General features: G+C 41.9%; 2 protein-coding genes and 1 non-coding gene across 6 annotated transcripts in view; all 3 read left to right on the top strand.

Annotated features, from left to right (window-relative positions):
* The first annotated feature begins 7 nt into the window (after window positions 1-7).
* LOC118357453 (metastasis-associated protein MTA1-like) lies at window positions 8-5,702 on the top strand. 2 transcript variants are annotated; one of them, XM_035734555.2, is made up of 6 exons: window positions 8-556; window positions 718-879; window positions 967-995; window positions 1,371-1,501; window positions 3,285-3,312; window positions 5,142-5,702. In XM_035734555.2, the coding sequence occupies exons 1-6, from the start codon at window positions 436-438 to the stop codon at window positions 5,199-5,201; spliced, it is 531 nt and encodes a 176-aa protein (XP_035590448.1). In that variant the 5' UTR covers window positions 8-435; the 3' UTR covers window positions 5,202-5,702. The 2 variants fall into 2 exon arrangements, with proteins under 2 accessions (XP_035590448.1, XP_035590447.1); XM_035734554.2 differs by lacking the exon at window positions 3,285-3,312 and having other exon boundaries at window positions 12-556.
* Window positions 5,703-10,267: 4,565 nt separating this feature from the next.
* trnai-uau (transfer RNA isoleucine (anticodon UAU)) lies at window positions 10,268-10,362 on the top strand. The gene is made up of 2 exons: window positions 10,268-10,305; window positions 10,327-10,362. It is a non-coding gene; the product is annotated as a tRNA-Ile (tRNA).
* A 3,952-nt stretch (window positions 10,363-14,314) lies between these two features.
* Window positions 14,315-21,468, top strand: part of LOC118357451 (protein phosphatase 1B-like) — a 29,480-nt gene continuing 22,326 nt past the window's right edge. For 2 of the 3 annotated variants that reach the window (XM_035734550.2, XM_035734549.2), the window contains exon 1: window positions 14,315-14,661. The gene's annotated coding sequence lies outside the window, so the exon portion shown is untranslated. The remainder of the gene's footprint in view (window positions 14,662-21,468) is intronic. The other variant, XM_035734551.2, reaches the window with a different exon arrangement.

Below are 21,468 nucleotides of genomic sequence, written 5' to 3'. Positions count from 1 at the left end.
TCAACATGCTGTGTGTATGTGCATGTATGTGTTTTTAATTTTTTTTTTAGGTGTTGTGTTTATACTTATATTCAGTTTGTGTGTGAGAGAAAGCACTGCTACTACGTCTCCCCATAACCATCTTATTCAGAAAGTCGTCTATAAAACACGCGTTTGTCTCAAACTGACTGCTCTCAACTTGGACTGAAGCTAGATAGTTGTGTTAGCAGATCAGCAGTTGCACAGCTATTATTGGTGGGCTACAGTTAGTTTCGAAGCCTTCAGGTAAATTCCGCCTTAAGAGATGAAACAATACCAGGAAACTGCACCGCTTGCAACAGGCACCGGTAAATAAACCGATGTTCACACCTTTAGTCTCTGAACATGTCTCCATATTCCTGACTGAATGACAGTACAGCTGCTTTGTTTGTCACTGGCGGTGTGGTTGGTCAGTAGATGAGCTGCTGTTTGGTGATTGGTCTAGATATGTTGCGGGTGTCGGAGGGGCAAGTCGGGCGACCACCTAGAATCCGGACTGCCCAGAGGAGCACCCTGGCTAGCGTCTTGCAGTTTCTGGGTAACACACACACATACCGACTCACAATACCTAAATGATGGAGCAAATACGTCCCACGGCGTGTTCCTATGACATGAAGTAAGAAATGACACTCCTATGATGACAAGAACCTAAAATAATTGGTAATATGGGTGTCAAATCTGTGATGTAATGTGTTCCAGAGTCCCGCCCCGCGATACACGCGCCCCGTTCTCACCGAACCCTCGGCTTGCAAGCCCCTCCCCCACGCCGCCTCCTCTCTTCTCTCCCTTACGGTCCACACGGCCTTCTGGGTAAACGCAGCTTCCACCACCACACCAGAGCCGAGCCGGAGAAACGCCCAGGTACACACTCACACACTTACACGCACACAAACAATCGCATACACTCCTATTTATCTCTATCGTGTTGTCTCCTGTGTCCTTCTGTAGAAAACCCAGGGCAGACAACGGGACCAGTGGTGAGTAACAGTCTTTCTTTTACGTAACACTTTACATACTGTAGGTGGCGCTCCTACTTGACCTCATTGCAGACTCATCCCAGATCTCAAAACACCTGGAAAGGTTTTTAATATATCTGCTAATCACATCATATGACATACCAATCTGCCCAATTGCTGCCAAGTTGATGACGAAGCAACTCAACCATTGGTTGATGATGCAATGCAACGTCTGCAATGTCGTCGGGCAGCAATTCAACCACAGACTTCAAATACAGCCATTTAAGGTTGTCTCCGCAATATTACATCCTTTAACATGGCAGTTTTTATTGGATGATTATGAGGTGCTTGTATTTGATTGGCTCATTCTAATTGTTTATGATTGGTTCTTCCCAGCACAACGGCCGCAGCAGTGGTGGCGGAGGGACCAGGGGCAGTGCTAGGGGCGGAGTCATGATTAGGAAGCGACGCCCAAACTTGATCGATGCCCCTGACGACAGCTTTTTCGTAGTCTCCCGGGAGACCAGGTAGGCATGGCCTCTGATTGGCTGCTGGGCTAATGATACGTTAGACTGTCTTATATGTGATTAGAGCGTGACGGCTGATTATGCCTGGGACTGACAGCTGATTGGGTTGAAGAAGCCATGTCCTGACAAGCTTCGACAACCATGACTCACCGAGCACAGAAATAGAATAATAGAGATCAGGATGTAGAAATGAAATGAATAAACAGGCCACTGCTGAGCGTTGAGATGCATCAGAAGTTGAGTCTGGGTCAAATTGGTCTGTAGATGCACACTAAGAAATGAGGGTTCCTCAAGGGTTCTTTTGGAAGGGTGATGGTTCTATGTGGAACCATATTGACCCAAAGCACCCTTTGAGCTCTTCAATGGTTCTTTTCACTTCAAAAAAGGGTTCTTTCCTCTTTTAGTGATAATTCAAATGTAGGGGTGGCGGCTCATTCAAATATTTTGGGTTTGCGCACACAGCTATTTTTGTTCAACCGTGAGTGAGTGTCATTACAGTTTATCTAATCTGTTATGTTATGCTATTTCATTTTGACTTATGACTATGGCCAATGATGGTGTCGTGTGAAAGACTCGCATAAAACTCACGGTTGACTAAATCAGTAGTTCTCAATTCTCTCCTCAGGGACCCCCAGCCGTTCCAGAGCTAGCTCACCTAATTCAACTTGTTCATACACACAATAATAAAATGTATGGCATTTTAACTATTTAATATGGCTAATAAACCACAATTAAAACCCTGCATGGTTCTACAAAAAAAAAGTTTGTATTGAGAAAGGTTCTTTATAGAACCGTTCTCCATAAAGGTTTTATAAAGAACCATAAAAAGGGTTATTTTTAGCTCCCAAAAGGGTTGTAACCATAGCGGAACCATTTTTAGGTGCTCTATAGAACCTTTTTCAATTGTTCTTTATAGAACCTTAGGAAAGGGTTCTTTATAGCACCATACAGGTTCCATTTAGAACCTTATGAGCGTGGTTCTTTATAGAACCTTCAAAAAACTTCCGCTATGGTTACAAGCCAAAGAACCCTTAGTTGCCACTATATAGAACCATTTGTTTTTAGTGTGTGGTCTATGGAAATTGTTTTGCTATGCATCAACTTGCTAGGTTAAGGGATAGTTAGTTGGACATTCTTTACAGGGGGTCATAACTGTAGGGTAGACAGGGCTGAGACTGAGGCCACTGCTAAGCTGATGAATGGGACTCCACAGGTAACCAAATAGGCTCATCTCATACAAAACACACTCACATAATTTTATGTATCTTAATGTACACACACACACACACACACACACACACACACACACACACACACACACACACACACACACACACACACACACACACACCTGGGCCTGTATGCAAAAAGTGTCTCAGAATAGAAGTGCTGATCCAGGATCAGTTCCATATAACGTTGTTACGACCTCAAATGCAAAATCCTACTCTCTTAAGAAGAAAAGTGTTCCAAAAGGGTTCTTCGGCTGTCCCCATAGGATAACCCTTTTGGATTTCATGTAGAACCATCTGTGGAAAGGGTTCTACATCGAACCAAAAAGAGTTTTACCTGAAACCAAAAAGGGATCTTCAAAGGGTTCTCCTATGGGGACAGCCAAAGAACCCTTTTAGGTTGAAGATAGCACCTTTTTTACTAAGAGTGTACCTTAGCACTCCTGCTCTGAGACTCTTTGGGAATACAGGCCCTGACCTCTCGTGCCCTGTTGCATCGTGGGTCGGCGTGTGTTTCCCTTCGTGTCAGTGACTGGCTGCTTGTTTCATTTCAGTGCTGCAGCCGTTACACACCTGCTCACGGTAAGCCCCCCACCCCACACACACACACACACACACACACACACACACACACACACACACACACACACACACACACACACACACACACACACACACACACACACACACACACACACACACACACACACACACACACACACACACACACACACACACACACACACACACACACACACACACACACACACACTCACGTACACATGCACGTGCAAGCACACACATACAAACGTGACCTGGGTTACCTGTGGAGTCTGTTTCTCATTTGTGGATCGTACAGTCCAGTCAACGGGATAATGCACTCACACACAGACAGACAGACACACGCACAAACAGACACACTCATTGTGTCCATGAAAAATTGCCAACCGCATCACCCCCCTTGCTCCCTGGATGAAGGGTTATTTTAGTCTAACTGTCTGAAATTGACCAGGCTTCAGTGGAAATATCATTACTGAACCACTGGAGCATCCACTCACATGCCACTGTGTGTGTGTGTGTGTGTGTGTGTGTGTGTGTGTGTGTGTGTGTGTGTGTGTGTGTGTGTGTGTGTGTGTGTGTGTGTGTGTGTGTGTGTGTGTGTGTGTGTGTGTGTGTGTGTGTGTGTGTGTGTGTGTGTGTGTGTGTGCGCCAGAACACTTCCTCTTCCCAGAATCACAGCTGGAATATGCTAATGAGTCTCATCTGATTGGCTGACACTAACGACATATGATGGAGATGCTCTATGCTTTATTAGACCCAATTAGAGCTCAGGTAGAGGTCAGGCTGGTGGTGTGTGTGTGTGCATTTGTGTGTGTATGTGGGTGTGAGAGATTACATATGCCCGATATTTCTAAACAGGTAGAGATTAGTCTCCCAAGGGCCGGCAGACAGCTTGTCTCCCACAATGACAATGTTCCAATTTACAGGTGTGCCAAGGTTCAGGCGTAGGTTGGGCAAGGCAGAAATGGACATACAGGAAATCCGTTCTGAGCCTTATGCCTTAAACATCCCCACCGGACACAACATTTGTAACTAGCCCGACGGAGCTTGCAGACAATATTTGTATTTCCCAAGTAACTAGTTTGCATGCACCATGACAGCTAACGTTAGGGTAACTAGCTTACAACCAATATAATAAGCCTAACTACTGTATGTGCATCCGTGTTGTGTCTACCTCTGTCATGTTTCCGAGATCATTATTGTTCAAGAGCAAGAATTGCCATTCACATTTTTGTTCTACCCTTTCGAAGTTACCGAGAAAATCCCCCATATTCCCCAGACCTAATGCTGTTGCTCTAGGTCTGGGATTTTCGAGACTATGAAAGAATATATTCAGTAAAAGACTGTGTGTGTGGAACACATACATTTTCCATGACTCTGTGACTGGTCCTGCCTCACTAGATGGAGTGATTGATATTACTGATTATATCACAGAGAAATTCTCTAATAAACACTCAGACATTCACCAGACAGCCCTGCCCTCAGGACCCATATCTCTCTTCATCTCCCTCTCTTTCCTTGATGCAGTAAAACACAATGGACAAAACAACATAATATGCACGCACACACTCACACATAGTGCCTATATTAGCCTAATTAAATCCCAGCGTGCACTGTACTGGAGGAAATTGATACATTTCTCTGTTCAGAGAAATGATGAACAACCCTGAGAGACCGAGAGAGATAGAGAGAAATGCTGTAGTAATAGACTCCCTGCAACAACTGCCCTTTACTTCATGTATCGTTCTCTGTGTCTCTTTCAATGTTTTGGCAGAATAAAAGGTTAGAGTGAGACGTGTGTTCTAACGTTCTGTTGAGTTCCCCTCTGATGTCATATCCTGTCTCTCCAGGAGGGCCAGGCGGCTGCTGTCACGGTCCCAGCTGAGGCGCGCCTGTCGGCAGCCCTGTGAGCAGATCACCCTGCGCAAGGCCTCCCAGGCACTATCGCAGGGGCCGCTCCACGCCCCTCCACACCCCCACCCCAGCCTCAGGATGAGGGGACCCATCGTTATCCACGACTGACCACTGACCTCTGACCCTATCTCTCTGCCATGTTTGTCACCTGCCTATGCTCTACATGCAAGACCTTAACCCTAGTTTCACCTGGCCCCCGACTCCCGCCCTGCCCATCGCCCACTTAAAAAAAATATTGTGAACCTCCCCATCCTACGGAGTCTGACCCTTCACCTCGGGAGGAAGTGATGTGCTGTGTTGCCGTGGGGACAGACAGAAAGTGGTTCCCATCTGTACAGATTAAACTTCCCTGGGACAGAAACCAGTGTGTGCGTGTGAGAATTTATGTGTTTAAGCACAAGTGTGCACGCGCAAGGATATGAGCGTGTGCATGAGTGTGTGAACTTGATGTTTTTTCTTCTTCTGTACCTGCTACATGCCAGTGAGTGGGGGTTGTGAGATATATATATATATATATATATATATATATATATATATATATATATATATATATATATATATATATATATATATATATATATACAGTGCATTCAGAAATTATTCAGACCCCTCGTTTTTCCATTTTTTGTTACGCTACAGCCTTATTCTAAAATAGATTAAATAAATACAAATCCTCATCAGTCTACACACAATACACCATAATGACGCAGTGAAAACCATTTTTTTTAAAGTGTACATTTATTACAAATAAAAACAGAAATATCTTATTTACATAAATACTCAGACCCTTTGCTATGAGACTCGAAATTGAGCTCAGATGCATCCTGTTTCTATTGATCATCCTTGAGATGTTTCTACAACTTGATTGGGGTCCACCTGTGGTAAATTAAATTGATTGGACACGTTTTGGCAAGGCACACACCTGTCTGTATAAGGTCCCACAGTTGACAGTGCATGTCAGAGCAAAAACCAAGCCGTGAGGTCAAAGGAATTGTCCGTAGAGCTCAGAGACAAGATTTTGTCGAGGCACAGAACTTGGGAAGGGTGCAAAAACATTTCTGCAGCACTGAATGTCCCCAAGAACACAGTGGTCTCCATCATTCTTAAATGGAAGAAGTTTGGAACCACCAAGACTCTACCTAGAGCTGGCTGCACGGCCAAACTGAGCAATCGGGGTAGAAGAACCTTGGTCATGGAGGTGACCAAGAACCCGATGGTCACTCTGACAGAGATCCAGAGTTCCTCTGTGGAGATGGGACAACCTTCCAGAAGGACAACAATCGCTGCAGCACTCTACCAATCAGGCCTTTATTCACAAATTTGTATAAGCCATTTCTCAGTAAATGGCACATGGCAGCCCGCTCGGAGTTTGCCAAAAGGCATCTAAAGGACTCTAAATGACCAAAAGGCATCTAAATGACAAACAAGATTCTCTGGTCAAATTAAACTAAGATTGAATTCCAAGCATCATGTCTGGAAGAAACCTGGTACCACCCCTACAGGGAAGCATGGTGGTGGCAGGATCATGCTGTGGGGATATTTTTCAGCAGCAGGGACTGAGAGACTAGTCAGGATCAAGGGAAAGATGAACAGAGCAAAGTACAGAGAGATCATTGATTATAACCTGCTCCAGAGCGCTCAGGACCTCAGACTGGTGCGGGGGTTCACCTTCCAACAGGACAATGATCCAAGGCAATGCAGTAGTGGCTTCGGGACAAGTCTCTGAATGTCCTTGAGTGGCCCAGCCAGAGCCCAGACTTAAACCAGATTGAACATCTCTGGAGAGACCTGAAAATAGCGATGCAGCGACATTCCCCATCCGACCTGACAGAGCTTGAGAAGATCTGCAGAAAAGAATGAGAGAAACTCCCCAAATACAGGTGTACCTAAGAAGACTTGAGGCTTCTAATCGCTGCCAAAGGTGCTTCAACAAAGTACTGAGTAAAGGGTCTGAATACTTATGTAAATGTAATATTTGATAAAATATCTAAATACCTGCTTTTGCTTTGTCATCATGGGGTATTGCGTGTAGATTGATTGAGGGGGGAAAAGTATTTAATCCATTATAGAATAAGGCGGTAATGTAACAAAATGTGGAAATAGTTAAGGGGTCTGAATACTTTCCGAATGCATGTATATATACAGTGCCCTCCGTATTTATTGGGACAGTAAAGCATTTTTTCTTCTTGAAATTAAACAAGGACTATGAGGTTAAAGTGCAGACTGTCAGCTTTAATTTGAGGGTATTTTCATCCATATTGGATGTAAATACCCTCAAAGAATTACAGCACTTTTTGTACATCCCCCATTTTAGGGGAGCAAAAGTATTGGGACAAAATCACTTATATGTGTATTAACATATTTGAAAGTGAAGTATTTGGTCCCGTACTCATAGCACGCAATGACTATATGAAGCTTGTGACTCTACACATTTGTTGGATGCATTTTCTGTTTGTTTTGGCTGTGTTTCACATTTTGTCTCCAATATAAATGAATGGTAAATAATGTATTGTGTCCTTTTGAAGTCACTTTTATTGTAAACAAGAATAGAACATGTTTCTAAACATTTCTACATGAATGTGGATGCTGCCATAAACTGACCTTCTCACTCATCATTATTCACGAATGTGTCACAAGCTCGATGTAGTGCTTTGAATATGGGACCAAATACTTCACTTTTTACTACTTTAATACACATAAGTGAATTTGTCCCAATACTTTTGGTCCCCTATAATGGGGGGACTATGTACAAAACGTGCTGTAATTACAACAACCATAAAGTACAAATATCACCCCCCCAAGACATGCTTACCTCTCACCATTACAATAACAGGGGAGGCATTTGTTTGTGGCCGGGGGGGTATGATATTTGTGCATCTGTAACTTTCTCACTCATCATTATTCATGATTCATTCAGGATGATCCGTAATCATGGTAGCATCCACATTCATACAGAAGTGTTTAGAAACATATTCTATTCTTATTTCTATTCAATAAAAAAGTGACTCCAAAATGACACAATACATTATTTACCATTGGGAGCAAAATACACAACCAAAACAAACAGCAAATGCATCCAACACATTTGTAGTCACAAGCTTGATGAGTCATTGTGTGCTATGAGTATGGGACCAAATATTTAACTTTTTACTACTTTAATACACAAAGTGAATTTGTCCCAATACTTTTGTTCCCCTAAAATGGGTGGACTATGTACAAGAAGTGCTGTCATTTCTAAATGGTTAACCCAATATGGATGAAAATACCCTCTAATTAAACCTGACAGTCTGCACTTTAACCTCATGGTCATTGATTGATTTTTGAGTATAGAGCCAAAAGAAGAAAAAATGCTTCACTGTCCCAATAATTACAGAGGGCACTGTATATACTGTATAGCTCTCCTCCGTGTGTCAAAGAGATCTAACCAGATATCAACTAACCAAATCGATCAACTAGATTTAAAGGGATGGTTTGATCAAAAACTAAATGGTTAAAGGGATTGTTATCGTTTAAAAGGATAGCTGCATCATTCTGTAGCCTACAGTTCCATGACACTGCGAACCTCTGAGGCAACAACATAGATATACGCTCCTCTCCCTCAGAGTCATTGTATATTACTATACCCATTGCAACACTGTACAGTCTAGCCACTCTATTTCTATGCTCTACCTAGCCCTGCTCTAGGTAGAACGCTTCCTCTTTGCTCAACAGAACCTGGGACTGTCATGACAGATCTAATCTGATTTGGCACCCTATTCTACTTTTGGCCAGAGCCATCTGGTGCACTAGGGAAATAGGGTGACTTTTAGGACATGTCTCCTGCAGCAGCATGCCTCTGAGGTCAAACCTCCTGATCAGCTGATCTTTGATTACTTCTCCACTATGTTTATGTTGGTGTTCCTGTATGTCACGTGTTCCTGTACGTCACGTGATTAAAAACAAAACACATTACAGATTTTTCTTGACTCGCCTCCTTTATGTTTCCTCGTCTCCTTTCCGTGTCTCTTTGTGTCCTTTCCTTCAGAGAGCCTGACGGTTGAATTCATTCAACTGTTCTATTCCCAGGGGTCAGTGTGTGTGTGTGTGTGTGTGTGTGTGTGTGTGTGTGTGTGTGTGTGTGTGTGTGTGTGTGTGTGTGTGTGTGTGTTTTGCAAATTCGTTACATATTGTACAAATTGTAATTAGTAACATATCATAAAAAATGAATGATAAATTAATACATACTATACGAAACATATTATACTATATTAGACTGTCTCGGATTTACTACACAACAATACGAAATGCTCTGAGACCACATTTGCCACAGGGATGTGTGTGTGAGTGTTGGTCTGTGTGCCTGTGTGTGTGTGGGAGAGAGAGAGAGAGAGAGAGAGAGAGAGAGAGAGAGAGAGAGAGAGAGAGAGAGAGAGAGAGAGAGAGATGGGGGGAAGAGGGTGGGCAGGGGCTGTTTGTATCTGACTAACTCCATTGTGAAGACCAGTGAAAGCTATAGACTACACAATGGGACACAGAGAATAAGGGAAATACGGTTAGCTATGAGAATAATCTTTGCCCCAGGATACTTGCAAATAAACAATAGCCTCATACAATACACAGAATTCACTCTGTCTCTACAGTCTGTTTAGTGTGTGTTGGCCTTGTGGTGATGGTTGGTCTCAGGGAGGAAGGCCCAAGGATGGGAGCAATGAGAACTGATTCAAGTCTGCGCCTCAGGTGTCAAGTTGGTCCCTGTTATTCCACAGATACTGAGATATTTATGAAGAATAGTTCGAATATTATTAGCTAATTGTTCATGTTTGTAACTTTTATTTTCCATTAGCCCCGTATGTTATCTGACCCAACATTCTCCTGTATCCTCCTCTTTTTTCATTTTTCCTCTCCTCCCTTGTTCCTCGCTGCCAGTGATTTCACTGCATAACGTCGTAGTCGGTTATTGTCAGCCACACAATTAGCTGCAAGCTACTCGGTTGGATGTAGAAAAAAGGAAAAAAGAAAAAGTCGTCTCCATAATGAACAAACATGACATTCTTAAACGGTATTCCTAGTCGGCAACATCGGTGCTCCAGTGGCGCAATCGGTTAGCGCGCGGTACTTATACAGCAGTATTTCAGTTGAGCTATGCCGAGGTTGTGAGTTCGAGCCTCACCTGGAGCAGAGAATTTTTAACTGATCCCGCTTGAACGAACGGCGGAGAAGACAAATACACAAGTTACAACCAATTATTTAAATATACACAGGATCAATGACAAGGTGTGCTGTTTTGAATTCACCAAGCCTCCATCTTGGAACTCCCCAAGGAGTTGAGAGAAATATTTTGGGAACTATAGAAAAACATTTATTAATGTCTACATTCATTTTTGCCACGTTTATGATATTACAGACACTTTAATGCTTACATTAAAAATAATATTATGTGAGCTAAACATAAACATAAAAAATATATAAAACCATTTTCCTTAAATCATACTTTTTATAATGTTACTGTGGCCACTACCACAATACCTGTAATTGTGTCCTTGAAACATTTAATTGTGCAATTGAATTGCATATTTAACTTATATTTATTGCGCAATATTGTAGATTTCCATTCATTCCTATGGAGACTGCTTCTTCTGAGCAGGGCTCTCTAATCCTGTTCAGCTAAGTACCCTCTTACATGTTTTTGCTCCAACCTCAGCTGTAACTAACCTGGTTCATATTATCAACCAGCTAATTATTAGAATCAGTTTCGCTAGATACATTTTGGAATGAAAATATGTTGGTTGCTCTCCAGGAACCAGGTTGGAGAGCCTGGGAAGTGCTAATATGGCCGACCAGTGGCTTCAAAGTCTCTCATTGGCCAACACATAATATCAGCAATTCAGGATTTATTTGTGTATTCGAGACAACTGGAAACTCATGTCAGTGATCTTGAGGTCGTAAAGTCGGATCTGAGAAAGATGTTTTCTCCGACTTGAAAATCCGAGTTGGATGACCATTCAAAAATATTTTTCCCAGTCAGAATTATTTTTTCCCCAGTTGTTTTGAACGAGGCATAATACATAATTGATAACAATGGTGTCATCTCTGTATTTATGATGTTTTCAATGCCGAGTTCAAAACAACTTGGAACTCGGAAATCTCTGACTTCCGACTTCAGTGCACTCATGACAATTGTGAACGAGATGCAACGGTGAAAAATATATTTTTTACGTTCATCCAAGTCAGAATTCTAACTCGAGAACTCGGGCCTCTAGAGCCCCGACTTTCCGACCTGAGGATAACTGATTTTATGATTTGACCTTGTATTTTTCCGCGTTCCCAGTTGTCTTGAACGCATCACAAGACAGCTGGGAACTCCGGAAAAAAACGAGGTCAAATCATTACATCAGTGATTTTCAGTTCGGAAAATTGGAGCTCTCGAAAGATGCCCAACATTTTGCGTTGTGCGTGTTCAAGTAGTGCTTTAATAGCTGCTCAAGACACCCTACTGGTAAACAAGCAACTGACTAGCAGAGGGTCTCTCTACCCGTTGGAAATATGTTAAAAGGTTTACTTAAAAGGTTGAAAGGAAACATTGTTTTACTGTTGCAGATGTTAGTGACTGTTTCCATTGTGCATCTGTCGTAATGAAAGTACTGTATGAAACGACGGTTTCATAATCATAACAATGCAAAATACGTGTGATCTGTACTTCTCCACCAGAGGGAAGCATATATCACAACCAGCCCCAACCCAGTCTTCCCACATCTTTGTTCTTTGTCCCTTTGCCTTGGTATAGTAGCGTCTTATTACATGCTACTTACATCTTATTTTAAATCAAATCAAATTTGATTGGTCACATACACGTGATTAGCAGATGTTATTGCAGGTGTAGCGAAATGCTTGTGCTTCTAGCTCCGACAGTGCAGTAATATCTAACAAGTAATATCTAAAAAATTACACAACATGTACCCAATACACACAAATCTAAGTAGCAATGAATTAAGACAAGCCTACTCATTCAAGGGTTTTTCTTTATTTTCACTATTTTCTACATTGTAGAATAATAGTGAAGACATCAACACATATGGAATCATGTAGTAACCAAAAAAAAAAAGTTAAACAAATCATAATATACTTCAGATTTTTGATTCTTCAAAGTAGCCACCCTTTGCCTTGATGACAGTTTTGCACACTCTTGGCACCGCCCACCACTAGAGGGATATCTTCAACCACCAATTTACCATCCTGAGACAAGGCCGAGTATAGCCCACAAAGATCTCCGCCACGGCACAACCCAAGGGATGTTTTTTTAAGTCAGTTAATTCGGGTAGTTAATTGAAATTCAATTGATGAAATGAAAACTGACCAGTACTTTCTATGAATACATTTAAATGAATGAATTAAAGACTCAGACTTTTGTGTTTCCATGGCTGAGGCCAGGGCCACCCAAAAAATATTGGAGCCAGGTGGGGGCAGGTTGCAATGTAAAGCTTACAGAACATTGTTTAAAGGGGCTAGCCACCAAGCAACTGTTAGACCTTTTACATATTTGTGACATTTCTGTTACCAATGTTTAATTGTGCAATCAAATATGTGTATAAGAGTGTGTGTGTGTGCGTGTGCACACGCACATGTGTGTGTGTGTGTGTGTGTGTGTGTGTGTGTGTGTGTGTGTGTGTGTGTGTGTGTGTGTGTGTGTGTGTGTGTGTGTGTAAACTCTGTCAAATGTGTTAACTGGGAATGAACAAGAATAATATTGTAGTAATGATGTGACATAGATATCTGATATCTGGACTGAACATAAGACAGTAAATCTGTGTCCCTTACCTATCATTCATTCTTCCCTCCCTCTCTTCCTCTTTCTTTTATCCGGCCAAGGACACAATCACTGATCACAGTTTATTAGTGCTCAGATTTCAGTGTGTGTGTGTGTCACACTATTTTCTCCCTGCAGATTAGACAGGACAGTTTTTAATTTAGGATTCTGATCCGCTGCTATAAGACTCTAAATCCCTGAAGGGGCCAGAGCAACACAGCCCCTGACCCCCGGTTTCTTTCTTTCTTTTCACACACACACACACACACACACACACACACACACACACACACACACACACACACACACACACACACACACACACACACACACACACACACACACACACACACACACACACACACACACTCACACACACACACACCTAACCTCCAAGCTGACCAGAGCCTGCGTGTGTTTGTTCAGGGGGGTAAACTGAGATTGAACATCCTGAGAACAGAGAAAATTTATACATTTTTACCCACGCTAATCCTGCATTTTAGCAAATGAAAATACCGACTTTACTCACTCACTCACCCAGGCCTGTGGCTGAGTGTCACAACGCTTGTTGGCCTCGGGGGAAAGCTGCTGTGATATCTGATGAGTTGTCCATTAATAAGACTGAGATTAATCCTGCTAAAAAACACAAAGAAACACTACATGAAAACAAGCTCCCCTGGTCTTACAAAGAGGAGCAATTGCTGATTATCACCCTAAAGATCCCAGACTGTCTGTCTGCACAATCTATTGTCGACCTCCCTCATCCTACTCCCCTATAACTCTTCTCTCCCTCTCCTTTCTCTTTCTTTGGGGCTCCTGGGGGGTGCAGTGGTCTAAGGCACTGCATTCTGGTATCATAACTGGCTGTGATTGGGAGTCCCATAGGGCAGTGCACAATTGGCCCAGTGCTGTCTGGGTTTGGCTGGTGTAGGCTGTCATTGTAAATAAGCTATTGTTTCTAAACTGACTTTCCAAGATAAATTAAATGTTTTAAATGTATTTTCTGTCACTCCCTCTCCTATGTGTGTGTGTGTGTATGTGTGTGTTAGGTGTTTTGAATCATCTAGTTGTAAATCTTTTGAAGTATGGGAAGATCACCTCATTGTCTAAAACTAAAAACTCATTTTTTTTTGGAACTGACTTTCAAGCCCTGAGCTCATCTGCTGATTTCGAGACATACCATCGGTGAAAACGAGCGCACCTTTGCGAAACGTCAGACGGTTACACATTAACCAATGAAACGGCAGATTTGAACGGGGGCAGAGCTGATTGAAAGCGATTTTAACCAATCAATGTTAGCACCCTCGATAATTCTTGACCAATCACCGAACATGTACCAAAAATAGCACCTCCTCTTGTTCAGCACCCAAAGGACGAAAGTGCGAGATTCGCCTGTGTTGTCTATTATAACCAATTCTTACTGTCCATATTTGTGTAGAAACGTACTGAACAGTTTTTTTTTTGATGTGAGAAACCTATTTGGTGTCAAACATGCGTAAAAACCTACGCCATCCAAGCAGGGAACCGCCGAGAAAGGAATTATCGCCGCTCATCTGAGGCCAAAATCGCATATTTTGTTTTGTCAAGTAAGGAAACAAAACAATATATCACTACGACGATACCCACTAGTCAGGTACCTAAAAAACATCTACATTCGTTCTACAGTTGGAAACGTAAGTATAAATTAAGAGGTTTAGCTAGGGGGCAATCGTTGTGTTGGCTAGCTTGCTAACGTTAGCCTAGCATGGCCTATTCGCATTTAACTAGCTTACAACTGTAGCTGACGTTATCGTCACCAGTGATTGATTCTCGCATGATTTTGTGTGACGAATAGCAACTAACGTTTAACCTTAGTTTACATGCTTTTGACTGTCAACGTCGTCTAAAAGGTACATCACTTGTTTTCAAATGCTGTGCTTGGGCAGGGAAAAGTCATTATTTTGCCAACTATTTAGCTAAATAGCTAGCCGCTTATTTTTTTTTAGATGACACCTTTAACTAACGTCAGCTATCTAGCTAAATGTGGCGTTTGGTGTGTTGTCCGTTTTAACGCAACCAACAAACATCCGTTTGTGGCAGAAATAATCGAATCTGATCGAGCGTAATATTAGCACAGTTAATTATATAATCCAGTTGTTCCTAACCTTTTTCGGTTACTGTACATTTACCACCAACTGAATTCTGCTCTAGCCGAAGTATCCCCTCATGTTCTTTTTACCTGTAGTAAGCATATTGTCTCATGAGTCTTAAGTACTCCCTGTGGCTAGGCTAAGTACCCCCAGGGGTCCTAGTAGCCGGCTATATCGTTGTAGGGTTATTTTCCGTCGCCGCACACCAGAACGATGCACAACGCAGGGAGTCAAACCAACAGACTCCCGACGTTGTCCCATTCACCTTGCCAGAAGATACTGACCCTACCAGTATACCTACTTGTTTACACTGAGCTGTACTGAGGTCGGAACACAATCATGGTTACATGACGTAGAGCACACACACAGAGTAGTGACACTGGGTGCAATGATGTTAACTTAGACAGAACCTTGTCATTTACACATCCCTATCTTTATTACTGTAGGAGACTGATAGGTATATTTATTATTTAGAATATTCATGTTTAATTTAGTCAATATTCATAATGTACATGTTTTTTTTACATAAATACTACTCATACTACAGAGCAAGCGGACAAGCTTAATATAACACCAATTTTGGCTTTGTAGCATCTGCAGATGAAACATGGGGTCTCAAAGGAGGCCTGGGTAAGGTCAACTTTGATTGATTTTTTTTCTCAATTATGCTTTTAGATACAGTGCTCTCCACTTATATTGGCGCCCTTGGTAAATATGAGCAAAACAGGCTGCAAAAAAATGTCTTTGCTGTTTTTCCTCTTGGTCTTTCATTCTAAATATTCACAAAAAATCGAACTTTTTAATTGAAGTAAAATTATTGGAAAAAAATTAATGTGAAATAAATATTTTTCTCAAACGTGTGCCACAATTACTGGCACCCCTAGAAATTCTTATGAGTAAAATCTATAGTATATTCCCATTAATATTTCATGTTTTTAAAGTCACTTGAGAGTTTAGGAATACTTAAGTGGTATGCCATGACTTCCTGTTTCACTGGGGTATAAATATGAGGTGACATACAGGCCAAGATCATCCATCACTATGGGAAAGACCCGAGAATACAGTAATGATGTGCGACAAAAGGTTGTTGAGCTGCACAAACCAGGAAATGGCTATGAAAAAATAGCTCAACATTTGAAAATGCCCATTTCCACTATCAGGGCAATAATTAAGAAGTTTAAAGCACCTGGAGATGTTAACAATCAGCCTGGAAGAGGACGTGTGTCTATACTGACCGCACGCACAGTGAGGCTAGTTAGTGGCCAAAAAATATCCAAGGATCACAGCTGGAGAATTGCAGATGTTAGTTGGGTCTTGGGGTCAGAAAGTCTCAAACTACGATCAGACGCCACCTACGTAACCACAAGTTGTTTGGGAGGGTTGCCATAAAAAAGCCTTGGTTGTCATCAAACAACACTCAAGCACCTACAGTTTGCCAAACATTAATGGAACTTTCAATGGGACCGGGTTCTATGGTCAGATGAGACCAAAATGGAGCTTTTTGGAAACAAACACAGTAGTGGGTTTGGCGTAGACAGAAAGATATCCATGCAGAAAAGTACCTCACCACCACTGAAGTATGGTGGTTTATCTTCTCTGTGGGCCTGTTTTTCTTCCAAAGGACCTGGACAACTTGTTAGGATATATAATATCATGGACTCCAAGTACCAGCAGATATTAAATCAAAACCTGACTGCCTCTGCACGGAAGCTTTAACTGGGCTTTGGTTGGATCTTCCAGCAGGACAATGAACCAAAGCACATCTCAACATAAACACAAAAATGGTTCACTGACCACAGAATCAAGGTTTTGCTTTGGCCATCCCAGTCCCCTGACCTGAATCCCATAGAAAACCTGAGCTGAAGAGGAGAGTCCACAAGCGTGGACCTTGGGATCTGGAGAGATTCTGTATGGAGGAATAGTCTCATCATAGTCCAACCTCATTACCCATTACAGGAGAAAACGGCTCTGAGTTATCTTGGCAAAGGCAGATTGCACAAAGTATTGAATGAAGGGGTGCCAATAATTGTAGCGCACATATAATTGAGAAATATTTGTTTTATGTTAATTTATTTGTGTAAATTATTTAACTTTAAATAAAAGTTAGATTTTTATGAATTTTTAAAGAAAGATCATGAGCCTGTTTTGCTCATGCAGTTGAAGTCGGAAGTTTACATATACTTAGGTTGGAGTCAATAAAACAAATTTTTCAACCACTCCACACATTTCTTGTTAACCAAATATAGTATTGGAAAGTCGGTTAGGGCATCTACTTTGTGCATGACACAAGTAATTTTTCCAACAATTGTTTACAGACAGATTATTTCACTTATAATTCACTGTATCACAATTTCAGTGGGCCAGAAGTTTACATACACTAAGTTGACTGTGCCTTTAAATAGCTTGGAAAATTCCAGACAATGTAATGGATTTAGAAGCGTCTGATAGGCTAATTGACATAATTTGAGTCAATTGGAGGTTCACCTGTGGATGTATTTCAAGGCCTACCTTCAAAGTCAGTGCCTCTTTGCTTGACACCATGGGAAAATCAAAAGAAAGACATCGGCCAAGGTCATAGATTTTTTTTTTGTTGTAGACCTCCACAAGTCTGGTTCATCCTTGGGAGCAATTTCCAAACGCCTGAAGGTACCATGTTCATCTGTACAAACAATAGTACGCAAGTATAAATACCATGGGACCACGCAGCCGTCATACCGCTCAGGAAGGAGACACGTTCTGTCTCCTAGAGATTAACGTACTTTGGTGTGAAAAGTGCAAATCAATCCCAGTACAATGGCAAAGGACCTAGTGAAGATGCAAAAGTATCTATATTCACAGTAAAACAAGTCCTATATCGACATAACCAGAAAGGCCGCTCCGCAAAGAAGAAGCCTCTGCTCCAAAATTGCCATAAAAAAGCCAGACTACGGTTTGCACATGGGGACAAAGATCATACTTTTTGGAGAAATGTCCTCTGGTCTGATTAAACAAAAATGGAACTGTTTGACCATAATGACCATCGTTATGCTTGGAGGAACAAGGGTGATGCTTGCAAGCCGAAGAACACCATCCCAACTGTGAAGCGCGGGGGTGGCAGCATCATATTGTGGGGGTGCTTTGCTGCAAAAGGGACTGGTGCACATCACGAAATAGATGGCATCATGAGCGAGGAAAATTATGTGGATATTTTGAAACATCTCAAAACATCAGTCATAAAGTTAAAGCTTGATCACAAATGGGTCTTCCAAATGGACAATGACCCCAAGCATACTTCCAAAGTTGTGTAAAAATGGCTTAAGGACAACAATGTCAAGGTATTGGAGTGGCCATCACAAAGCCCTGACCTCAATCCTATAGAACATTTGTGTGCAGAACTGAGAAGGCGTGTGCGAGCCAGGAGGCCTACAAACCTGACTCAGTTACACCAGCTCTGTCAAGAGGAATGGGCCAAAATTCACCCAACTTATTGTCGGAAGCTTGTGGAAGGCTGCCAGAAATGTTTGACCCAAGTTAAACAATTTAAAGGCAATGCTACCAAATACTAATTGAGTGTATGTAAACTTCTGACCCACTGGGAATGTGATGAAAGAAATAAAAGCTGAAATAAATCATTCTCTCTACTATTATTCTGACATTTTCACATTGTTAAAATAAAGTGGCGATCCTAACTGACCCAAGACAGGGAATTTTTACTAGGATGAGATGTCAGAAATTGTGAAACTGAGTTTTTACATCTATTTGCCTAAGGTGTATGTAAACTTCCGACTTCAACTATATTTACCAAGGGTGCCAATATTAGTGGAGGGCACTGTACAAATGTCAAAATATGTCAACAATCCTTCCTCCAAAAGACTATTGTATGGATTACATTTTGTGAAAGTCCCCTAAACCATTTTGTTGTCTGGGCTTCATGAGGAGTCACTCTTAGGTAGAAGACGGACCAGGAGAGTAGGGCTGTGAATTGCCAGGGACCTCACGATATGATCATGATACTTCAGTGTGTTTTTATTTGATATATATATATATATATTTTTACATCTATTGCAATTCTCACGATTTTACACTGAACAAAATATAAACGCAACATTTCAAAGATTTTATATCGAGTTACAGTTCATGTAAGGAAATCGATAATTAAAAAAAATTCAATATGCCCAATCTATGGATTTCACATGACTGGGAAACAGATATGCAACTGTTGGTCATAGAATACCACAAAGTATGGGCGTGGATCAGAAAACCGGTCAATGTCTTGTGCTACCACTGTTTGCCTCATGCAACGTGACACATCTCATTTGCATAGTGTTGATCAGGCTGATTGTGGCCTGTGGAATATTGTCCCACTCTTCAATGGCTGTGCAAAGATTGCTTGATATTGGCGGGAACTGGGACATGCTGTCATACATGTCAATCCAGAGCACCACAAACATTCTCAATGGGTGACATGTCTGAGTATGCAGGCCATGGAAGAACTGGGACATTTTCACATTCCAGGAGTTGTGTTCAGATCCTTGTGACATGGTTCTGCATTATCATGCTGAAACATGAGGTGATGGTGGTGGGTGAATGGCATGACAATGGGCCTCGGGTTCTCATCATGGCATCTCTGTGACCATCGAAGCTGAGCAATTTCCCGCTGATCCCGCAGGGGAAGAAGCTGGATGCGTTTCACTACACCCGCAGTAACACCTGCTAAATATGTGGCCAATAAAATAAGATTTGATGTGAAGTACCTGGGCTGGCGTGGTGACACGTGGTCTGCGGTTCTGAGGCCGGTTGGACGTACTGCCCAATTCCCTAAACCGCGTGATCATTACACAGGTGCGCCTTGTGCTGGTGACAAAAGGCCACCAAAATGTGCAGTTGTGTCACAACATAATGCCACAGATGTCTCAAGTTGAGGAAGCGGGCATTTGGCATGCTGACTGCAGGAATGTCCACCAGAGGTGTTGCCAGATAATTTTATGTTAATTTCTGTACCATAGGTTTCATCAGTTTCTTGATATGCCACGCCTGTCAGGTTATTGGATAATCTTAGCAGAGGAGAAATGCTTACAGGGATGTAAACGAATTTGAGCAAAATAATATTTTTGTGCGTATGGCACACTTCTGGATCTTTTGTTTCGGCTCATGAAACATGGGACCAACATTACATGTTGAATTTTCTATTGTTTTTTCAGTGTATGTGTTGCGATTTCGATGTTCCAAAGATATTTCTGCTGCAGATGGACGAGGGAGCAATGAGAAGTTAGTTTTGATCAGTCATGGAAATAAATGCTAAAAACAAATTGGCTCCCTATTTAGAAAGATGGAGAACAAGCTATGACATTTGATACAGTTAACTAGATCTCTTTCTCCCATCACTGAGGGATTGAGGGAAGTTGAGTGCGAGGCTGAGTGGTTCAGTACAGGGGCGTGTTCAGATGGTGTGACAGGTTTGCTTCTGTGCGTCTCTTTGCCCCAATCGTCACCCACGAAGCGTCGTTACCTATTGCTCCACAAAAGCCTAGTAAAGCCTTTGCATAGCAAAGGAAACAACTACTTCAAGTTTTCAGAGCGGGTGACGTCACTGATTTTAAATGCTACTAGCGCGCACTGCTAACTGGCTAGCCATTTCACAGCGGTTACATCTGCACAAAAATATTTTGGAACAAGACTTTGTATTTCTTATTGGATAGGTAACAATACTTGTTTTCTCCCCTGGTCCTGGAGAGCTACAGTTTCAGCAGGCTTTAGTTCCAGCCCAGCACTAACAGGTGTGATTTTAAACTAATCAATTCATCAAGATCTCTGTTAGCTATATCAGGTGTGCTGGGATGTCGATCTGAATGGACTGGATAGGTTTCCACCCATTTTGAGGGCAAGCTGAACCAATTGTCTTAATGCTTACAAATCCAATCATCCTACCTAATGATTATCATATGTTTGTTACATTTATCCAGTCTTTTTTGTTTAGTTGCTACGGTTTGAGGAGTTGATTTGGGACAGCTACGTCCGCTGTCAAATGAAACGTTCAATGTGGCACTGTCATAGGATGCCACCTTTCCAACAAGTTAATCAAATGTCTGCACTGCTAGAGCTGCCCCGGTCAACAGTAAGTGCTGTTATTGTGAAGTGGAAACGTCTAGGAGCAAAAACGTCTCAGCCACGATGTGGTAGGCCACACAAGCTCACAGAACGGGACCAGCGAGTGCTGGAGCGCGTAGCTCCTAAAAACCGCCTGTCCTCGGTTATAACACTCCCTACCAAGTTCCAAACTGCCTCTGGAAGCAACATCAGTATATGAACCGCCAAAGAACACAAGCCTAAGATCACCATGCGCAATCCAAAGTTTTGGCTGGGGTGGTGTAA

This window comes from Oncorhynchus keta, chromosome 24 (assembly GCF_023373465.1).
Source record: "Oncorhynchus keta strain PuntledgeMale-10-30-2019 chromosome 24, Oket_V2, whole genome shotgun sequence".
Lineage (NCBI taxonomy): Eukaryota > Metazoa > Chordata > Actinopteri > Salmoniformes > Salmonidae > Oncorhynchus > Oncorhynchus keta.
This window is presented reverse-complemented; position numbering and strand designations above follow the sequence as displayed.